We start from the raw sequence: 9,747 nt of genomic DNA on the forward strand, positions 1-9,747 counted from the left end.
CCCCCAAAATTCATAAGTTGAAACCTAACCCCTATGCATTTGTATGAGGAGGTGGGGCCTTTGGGAAGTGAATAGGTCATGAAGGTGGAGCCCTTACGAATGGGATTAGTGGCCTTATAAAAGAGGCCCCAGAAAAACTTCACTTCTTCTGCCATGTGAGGATACAGCAAAAAGATGACCATCTATGAACCAGGAAGTGGGTTCTCACCAGATACCATATCTGCTGGTGCATTGATCTTGGAATTTCCAGCTTCTAGAACCATGAGAAATAAATTTCTGTTGTTTATAAGCTACTCAGTCTATGGCATTTTGTTATAGTGGCCCCAGTGAACTAAGACACATAGTAAGTAGCAACACTGGCTCCACAGCTTATGCTCTTTTGTGTGCTATTGTAAATGGAATTGTTTTCTTAATTTCTTTTTTAGATTGCTCATTGTTGGTGTATAGAAACACACTGATTTTTGTGTGTTGATCTTGTACCTTGAAACTTTATTGATTGGTTTATTAACTTTAACATTTTTTTGTGAATTCTTTGTGATTCTCCATGTATAGGATCTTATCATCTAAGTACAGTTTATGTCTTCCTTTCCAATTTGGATGCCTTTTATTTCTTTTTCTTGCTTAATTGTTCTAGCTAGAATGTCCAGTACAGTGTCAAATAACAGGCATTTCAGTGGTGAAAACAGGCATCTTTGTCTTGTTCTTGATCTTTGGGGGCAGGGGGAAGCCCTCAGTCTTTTACCACTGAGGCTCAGTCTGTTGTCTCTCTCTTTTTTTTAAAATATTCATTTATTTATTTGGCCGTGTGTTAATTGTGGTACGCGGGATCTTCGTTGCGGCATGCAGGATCTTTATCTGCGGCATGCGGGCTCTTAGTTGCAGCCTGTGGGATCTAGTTCCCTGACCAGGGATCGAACCTGGGCCCCCTGCATTGGGAGCGCAGATCTTAACCACTGGACCACCAGGGAAGTCCCTCAGTCTGTTCTCTTAAACACTATGCTTCATTGCCTCTCCACTCTCCTCTTTCATGTTGCCAGGTACATATTTACGCAAGAATCTTTTCACACCTGAGGTAAATTTACACCTTTTAAAATAAATTTCTGGGTCAAAGGATGTGCACATTTTTTATCTTGATTCATTTTGCCAAACCACAAAAGCTTGAAGCACTTTATGTTTTCGCCAGCAAAGCAAGAGTGCATGCACCACAACCCTCAGAATGGGAGAAAATATTTGCAAACGAAGCAGCTGACGAAGGATTAATCTCCAAAATATACAAGTAGCTCATGCAGCTCAATATCACAAAAAACACAACCCAATCCAAAAATGGACGGAAGACCTAAATAGACATTTCTCCAAAGAAGACATACAGATGGCCAACAAACACATGAAAAGATGCTCAACGTCACTAATCATTAGAGAAATGCAAATCAAAACCACAATGAGATATCACCTCACACCGGTCAGAATGGCCATCATTAAAATCTAGAAACAATAAATGCTGGAGAGGGTGTAGAGAAAAGGGAGCCTTCCTGCACTGTTGGTGGGAATGTAATTGATACAGCCACTATGGAGAACAGTATGGAGGTTCCTTAAAAAATGAAAAATAGAACTACCATATGACCCAGCCATCCCACTACTGGGCATATACTCTGAGAAAATTCAAAAAGATACATGTACCACAATGTTCATTGCAACACTATTTACAATAGCCAGGACATGGAAACAACCTAAATGTCCATTGACAGATGAATGGATAAAAAAGATGCGACACATACATACAATGGAATATTACTCAGCCATGAAAAGGAACGAAATTGAGTTATTTGTAGTGAGGTAGATGGACCTAGAGTCTGTCATGCAGAGTGAAGTAAGTCAGAAAGAGAAAAACGAATACTATATGCTAATGCATATATATGGAATCTAGAAAAATGGTACTGATGAACCTAGTGGTAGGGCAGGAATAAAGATGCAGATGTTGAGAACGGACTTGAGGACACAGGGGGGAAGGGGAGGCTGGGACGTAGTGAGAGAGTAACATTAACATATATACACTACCAAATGTAAAATAGATAGTTAGTGGGAAGCAGCCGCATAGGACAGGGAGATCAGCTCGGTGCTTTGTGACGCAGCCATTTGGAAAGTGTCCAGTAGAAAAGGGACCACAGGGCAGAACTCTAATCAAAAGGGAAAAATTACAGGGAGATAGATTTTGGTTCAATGTAAGGAAGAAATGTCTAACAATTAGAACAGTCCCAGAACAGAACAAGCTTTCCTTGTGGTTGCTAGTTGGTGACGACAGCAATGATGATGATGATGATGGTATCGATGACGATGACAGCGTGATGATAATTTTCATTTATCTCATCATCTCCTTTTCTCTCGAGTCTCCTCTCCATCTGCATTTCAACATCATTTCCCAATTTAAAAATAAACCCTCCCTCGACCCCACATTCTTCTCCTTCTACCACTTGATTCCTCTCTTCTCCTTTGTAGCCAAGTCCCTTGAAAAAGTGAGTCACCACATCCATTTCCGCATCTCCATTCACTCCTCTGCTCACTCCAGTCTGGCTCCCCCCCCCCACCGCCAGAACGTCTATAAAGCCTCTCGTGCCCAGTAAACAACACCACTATCGCTAAATCCAATAGACACGCCACAGACCTGTCAGATTCTCAGCAGCATTTGACACCAGTGACCATGCACCACCCCCCTGCCTCCCCTTCTTCCCTCAGCTTCCCAGAATCCACATTCTCCTGACTTCCTTTGGTTCCCCACGTTCGCCCTTTCTGAGAATCCTTTGGAGACCTCTGTGCTTCCCATCATTTAAAGGTTACCATTCCTTAGGGGTCTGTTCTAAGCCCTCTTGCCTTCTCACCTACATCCTCTCTTGCTGGTCAGTTGCAGCTACTTCCATAGTTCTAGTTACCATTTGTATGCTGGTGATATGTAAATCTACATCTCCAGCTCCAGATTCATATATCCAACTAAGCATTTGTATTTGTATGTCCCATAGATATGTCAAGCTCAGTGCCTTCAGTTCTGAATTCATCTTCCACCCTAAATGGGCTTTTTTTCCTCACATTTCCTATCCCCATAAGTTCTCCCACCACTCATCAATTGCCCAAGCCAGAACATGGCACACTCCCTGATTCATCCTTTCCCTCATTCCCCCCCGTCCATTCAATTGTCAATTTTTTTTGTTTTATCTTCCTAATGTTATTCAAAACAGTCTACATCTCTCCTCTACCACTGTCAACTCCTCAGTCCAGATCACCATTAACTCACCTGGATGACCCAATAGCCTCCTAAATTGTCTCCCTCCCTCCGTTTGTACTCTTACCTCCTCCATTCTCTGCAGTACTTTAGTGGGAGCTTGGACTCTGGGGTGAGATACTTGGGTTCAACATTGGCTCTACCACTTACTACCTACATGACTTTATGTAAGTAACTTAGCCTTTCTGAGTCATCATTTCTTCTTCTATAATTAGGGGATATTAGTATTATATTGGCCAGGGTTTCTAGTTCTAAACAACAGAGTTCACTCTGCCTAGTTTAAGAAGAGAGATTGTCTAGAAAAGGCAAATCTATAGAGGCAGGGAATAGATTAGTGGTTGCCTGGGTCCAGGGGGTGGGAATGGGGAGTGACTGCAAATGGGAATGAGGGATCTTACTGGGGTGATGAAATGTTCTAAAACTGGATTATGATGATGGTTGTACAACTTGGCAAATTTACTAAAAATCATTGAAGTGTATGCTTAAAATGGGTGATTTTATGATATATAAATTTATACCCCAATAAAGTTGTTAAAAAATAAAGGAAGAAAGAGATTTTAAAGGACATTAGGCAGTTCTTACAATCTCTTGGAGGACCAAAAACCAGGACTGCTGAGACACTACACAGCCAGGAACAACACCCAGAGAACAGGGACTGTTCCAAAGAAAAGACTCGGCCAGCCACTGCTAAGCCCTAAGGTGGGAACTCATGCCAATAATGTTTGGGAATGAGTGCCAGAATCTTAGTCACTGCCATCCCAATGAGCTGAATGCCTGGGGCTATACCTCCTATAGTAGGCTGAATAATGGCACCAAAGCTATGAGGTCCTAATCCCCAGAATTTATAACTGTTACCCTATTTGGGAAAAGGGTCTTTACAGATGTGATTAAGTTAAGAATTTTTAGATAGTGGGATTATCCTGGATTATCAAGGTAGCCCCTACATGCCATCATATGTGTTCTTATAAGAGAGAGACAGAGGGAGATTTCATGCACGCGCGCGCACACACACACACACACACACACACACACACACACACACACACACACACACACACACACACATACAGGAGAAAGTTTTGTGAAGGTGGAGCAGAGTCAAGGATGCTGGCCTTGAAGATTGGAGTGATGTGATAACAAGCCAAGGAACACAGGCCACCCCCAGAAGCTGGAAGAGGCAAGGAAGGATTCTCCCCTGGAACCCTGGAGGGAGCGTGGCCCTGCCGACACCTTGATTTTGGCCCAGTGATACTGATTTTAGACGTCTCTAGAACTGTGAAAGAATAAATCGTTGTTTTAAGTTACCAAGTTTGTGGTTAATTGTTACAGCAGTGACAGGCAACTGACAACTGTGCAAGAGAACAAGTGAAAGTCCACATACTGCTTATTCAGACATTTAAAAGTCATAACAGACTTTTTTTTTTGTATAAATTTATTTATTTTTATTTTTGGCTGCGTTGGGCCTTCGTTGCTGCATGCGGGCTTTCTCTAGTTGCAGTGAGCAGGGGCTACTCTTTGTGGCAGTGCGTTGGCTTTTCATCATGGTGGTTTCTCTTGTTGCGGAGCATGGGCTCTAGACGTGCGGGCTTCAGTAGTTGTGGCGCGCGGGCTCAGTAGTTGTGGCCCGTGGGCTCTAGAGCACAGGCTCAGTAGTTGTGGTGCATGGGCTTACTTGCTCTGCGGCATGTGGGATCTTCCTGGACAAGGGCTCAAACCCGTGTCCCCTGCATTGGCAGGTGGATTCTTAACCACTGCACCACCAGGGAAGTCCCTAAAAGTCATAACAGACTTTAAAATGAAACATGTTTTTTCATCTACCCTGACATACCTTCATTACAACCTGGAAGGCCAGATTCATGTTTAGAGTTCTTGGACTCCTCAGAATTCTGTGCCAGAACTTGGAAGCATTGGTTGAAGAGGCCTCTGACCCTTAGCCCTTAGCCCACCCCCCTTCTCATCTCACTCTGGCTCCTCCCAGCTCTGTGAGGGCCCCGTGCACCTGTGTATGGATACCCTGCACTGTATGCCTAAGCCCCCTCCACACCCTCCACCTGCATTCAGCTGCCCCTTGGCCACCCCTTGATCTCAGGAGCATGCCCCGGGTGCTGTGGTCTTCTCTCAAGAGGATAAATCTGGGAAAAGGTTAAGGGCCATTTGGGAAGAGAATTCTGGGGTCCTACATACCGAGCATGGTGGGATGGGGGGAGTGCATCCAGTGCTCTGGATTGGCACATTCTGCCCCTGAGGCAGCAGACTTCTAAGGGGACACCAATATTTCCTGTATCCTGGTATACACACCCTGCCTAATCCCCCAAACTTTGAGTATGATGGAAATGCTTCCACAATTAGATTATACTATACAGTTGACCTGAAGCTAGCAAGATCATCTGGGTGGGCCTGACCCAAACACATGAGTCCTTTAAAAGCAGAGAATTTCCTTTGGCTGGTCCCAGAAGAGAGGTCAAAGATTTGAGGCATGAGAACATTGTATATCATCACTGGCTTGAAGATGGAAGGGGCCACATGGTAAATAGTGCAAGTGGTCTCTAGGATCTGAGAGTGGCCCCTGGCTGACAGAGCTCTGAATCCCATGATGGCATGGGATTGAATTCTACCAACAGGAAGAATGAGCCTAGAAGTGAATTTTCTCCCAGAGTCGCAAAGTGAGAACTCAGCACAGCTGACACTTTGATTTCAACCTTGTGAGACCCTGAGCAGAGCACCCAGTCACGCCAGGCCCAAACTGCTGATCTACAGAACTGTGAGCTAATAAGTGATGGTGTTTTAGGCCACTGAGTTTGTGGTAATTTGTTACGCAGCAACAGAAAACTAATACAGCCCCACAGGTTCCTTACTCCATGGGGAAGCTCGCAGCTAGCGGAGGGCCAGGGTGGGATCTCTGAAGTGTGGGGTCCAGGAAGCAGTCCCTATTGTGTAGGTCAAGGCTGGTACTGCCCCCATACATTCCTTAAGATGAATTCTGCTCATGCCCAGCACCCTATGCTATTTCCTGTGTACCAAAGTGTTGTTGCATGGTGCGTATGTTTGAAAAGCTTGGGTCTCAAAGGTGAAGGTGAAGGAGCTGGCTTATTTTAGGGGACATGTTGAGTGGAAAATGTTCACAGGTAGGGAAGCAAGATGCTCACTCTATGAGAAGCGTGTGAGAACAGAAACTGACTGAGGGAACCCCATCTCACGTTTACTCTGGGGCACCCAATTGCTGAGTCATTGCACTGTTTAAATTGTGCTCTCTCTTCATGCTCCTGTGGAACATGTACAACTGAATCTGAGGGAATTAAATGCTCGTAAGTAAAGATTCCACCATATGAAAGAAAAATATCATTATAAGGTGTTCTCATAATAATCTGTTCGTATATATACAGCAATCTTCTTTTAAGACATTGCGTGCTAGACCCAAGAATACCAGGAAGCCGCATCACAATGTGGAATTGTGACATATGATCTATGTATTGATTCATAAGGGAGAATTTACTAACTATATTCTTTATTATCCATTCTGTGATATCTGGTCTAAGTAATATGTCTTTAGAATTTTAATATTCATGCTTATTATTTAATATTTGTTGCATAGAAAACATATGACTCAAATAATGATAATCCTAATAATATCAGATGAGGAACCAAGGCTCATAAAGGTGAAGGAGTTTTGAATCCACATTTCCAGATCTGAAATCCCAAGCTTGGGCATGATTACCTTGAGGGTCAAAGGAGAGAGTGTATATGAAAGTACCTGTTATATTCAAAAAGATTAGTTTTAAAAAATAGCTACCATTTGTGAAGCTCTTACCCTATGCTAGGCATTGATAAGAGCTTGTCATGCCTTTTCTTGTATAATTATCACAACGACTCTATGAACAGATGCGAAACTGAGGCTCAGAGAGGTTAAGTGACTTGGTCAAGGAAACTTAGCCAGGTTTATGAAATAAGTTGCTTTAACTTTTAGCTAGTAAACTGCATTGTCTCCCTAATAGATGCAAGTTATCATCATCATCACCACCACCATCACAAAGAACAAGGGCGCATTAGCCATTAGGGAAATATGAATCAAAATCACAACGAGATACTCACTGGGATGCCTATAATCCAAAAGAGAGACAATAGCAAGTGATGATGAGGATGTGAAGGAACTGGACGTACCTTGTTGGTGGGAATATGAAATGGTGCAGCCACTGTGAAAAACAACTGAAGATTCTCAAAAGATTAAAATTAGAGTTTACCAAGCGATCCACCAATTCCATTTTTAGGTATATACCCAAGGAAACTGAAGACATGTTCATACAAAAATGTGTACACAAATGTTCACAGCAGCATCGTTCATCATAGCCGAAAATTGGAAACAACCCAAATTTCCACCCAAAAGTGGTATATCCATATAATGGAGTATTACTCAGCCAAAAAAAAAAAGGAATGCAGTAGAGATACATATTCCAACATGGATGAACCTTGAAAACATAATGCTAAGTGGAAGAAGCCAGACACAAATGATCCGTTTATAATGAAATATCCAGAATATGCAAATCCATAGAGACAGAAAGTAGATCAGTGGGTGCCTGGAGCTGCAGGGGAATAGGAGGATTGAGAGTGATGGTTAAGGGATGAGGAAGAGGGTTTTTTTTTTTTCTGAGGTGATGAAAATATTCTAAAATTGATTGTGGTGATGGTTGCACAACACTTTGAATATACTAAAAACTACTGAATTACACACTTTAAATGAGTGAGTTGAATGGTATGTGAATTATATCTCAATAAGCTGTTAAACAAAAAAAGAGCAAGGAGGGTCTTGCTGACCCTGGCGAGGACCTAAAGTTACATTTACAGGTCTGGTCCTATTCCTCCCCCTAAGCGGTGGTGACTCATGTAGATGCCAACATTATCACCAGGCGTGCCCTGAATCCTTGACTCCTCCCTGGGAATCCAGGATGTTGCCCTGCATTTTCCCACCTGCCCCAGGCATGCCCTGCCCAGCTCGCCCCAGCAGTCCTGGGTTAGAACCCAAAGTGTCACCCTCCCTTCTCGTGGCTTCTCCCTGCAGGAGACTGGCGCTACTTCCTCCTGCCTGCTGCTTCCTCCTCCGACTCCCACTCCTCCCCAGCTTGCTGTGAGCCTCATGTCTCAGATTTTAAAACCACAGGGAATTCAGGATGTGCACAGGAAGCTGGACCTTGAGGTTTTCTGTGCTGCCAGCCACTGCAGAGATTGAGGGTCATCCCCACAGCCCACTTACCTAATGTAGGAAAAGAACAACACATGGAAGAACCATTTAATGGTGCCATAATTCGTGCTCTGGATCCGGATGACTTTGTATGTCTCATACTGGAAGACATCGTTCCAGCTGCAACAGGCTGTCATGGTGAGAGGCTCGCTCTCCACTCGGGGCTGGACCAGGGCTCAACCCTCCCAGACCGGCCACAGCAGACCCACCAGTAAGAGGAAAATGAAACGTCCTTATTCTTAGCAGGAGCCTTTAAGTTTGAGTTTCTCCAATGATGGCAGAGTCGGGGCGGGCACTGGCAGCTGCCCAAGATGTGGCTGGGAATAAACAAGAAAAGCCAAGTCCAACAGGCCCAGCTGGCAGATGTCCCCGCCCCAGCCGGCCTCCCCCGGATGCCTGCACAAAGATGGTGTTCAAAGGAAAGGCATTTTAAGAATTCTGCCTTATCCCCTTTTTCCTTTCGCTTTTTTTGGGGTCATTTCAGTTGGGGTAAAGGGGCAGCCCTTCAAATGTCAGGAGACCCAGTGCTTCCACTGTGCCTTAGGAAAGAGCCTAGATCTTTCCATTGCCTCAAGCCCCACTCAGAGACTGATTAGTTCATTTCTACAACCATTTATTCAGTCCCAGATGTATGTGAACACTGGATGAATGAAGGTATCCCCCCTCCTCCCTCCCTCACGTCCTCACAACACTCTGGTTTGTAGAGGAGGAATTAGATTTGCTGGGGGCTGGGTTTGGGGGAGGACTTTATTGCTATGCTGGATATTTCCTGCCTGACCCTCAAGATCCACTTTCCACTCTGCTCTATTCCCCCGGGAGGTCAACCCATGACCTAGCCCAATCAGCCTAAGAAACAAACCTGCCATCCAACAAAATTAGGTTTATTGACCCATTCAGTGAGGGAGTATACATCATCAAACAAAGGGATAGAGTTATCATCAGATTCTGGGGAAGGTGGAGTTTAGATCAAATTTAAATGAAATCAAGTTTTCACAGGTTCAGAGCAAAGCAGTTTTATATAAAACGGTAAACTTTAGATCTGGATTGCAAAGTGGACCCAGGGCCCTGTTTCCTTGGAAGCAATAATGCTAAGATAGATGTTGATTGTTGTTTCCAGAAACCCATTATCTGAAGCTCTGCACCTGAGCTGCAAATCGAGGCTGCCTCTCTGTTTCAAGGTGACTAAGATCCTCCAGGCAAAACAGGAACATTTCGTTCTTACAGATGCAATTTCAAATAGCAA

The 9,747-nt window shown here is 43.9% G+C and overlaps 1 protein-coding gene across 1 annotated transcript in view; it reads right to left on the reverse strand.

Annotated features, from left to right (window-relative positions):
* Positions 1–8,641, reverse strand: part of P2RX7 (purinergic receptor P2X 7) — a 52,372-nt gene extending 43,731 nt beyond the window's left edge. The window contains exon 1 of the mRNA XM_068562771.1: positions 8,517–8,641. Coding sequence (XP_068418872.1) covers positions 8,517–8,641 — 125 coding nt within the window. The remainder of the gene's footprint in view (positions 1–8,516) is intronic.
* Between the last annotated feature and the right edge of the window lie 1,106 nt (positions 8,642–9,747).

The sequence above is a fragment of the Eschrichtius robustus genome, chromosome 14 (genome assembly GCF_028021215.1).
Source record: "Eschrichtius robustus isolate mEscRob2 chromosome 14, mEscRob2.pri, whole genome shotgun sequence".
Classification (NCBI taxonomy): Eukaryota; Metazoa; Chordata; class Mammalia; order Artiodactyla; family Eschrichtiidae; genus Eschrichtius; species Eschrichtius robustus.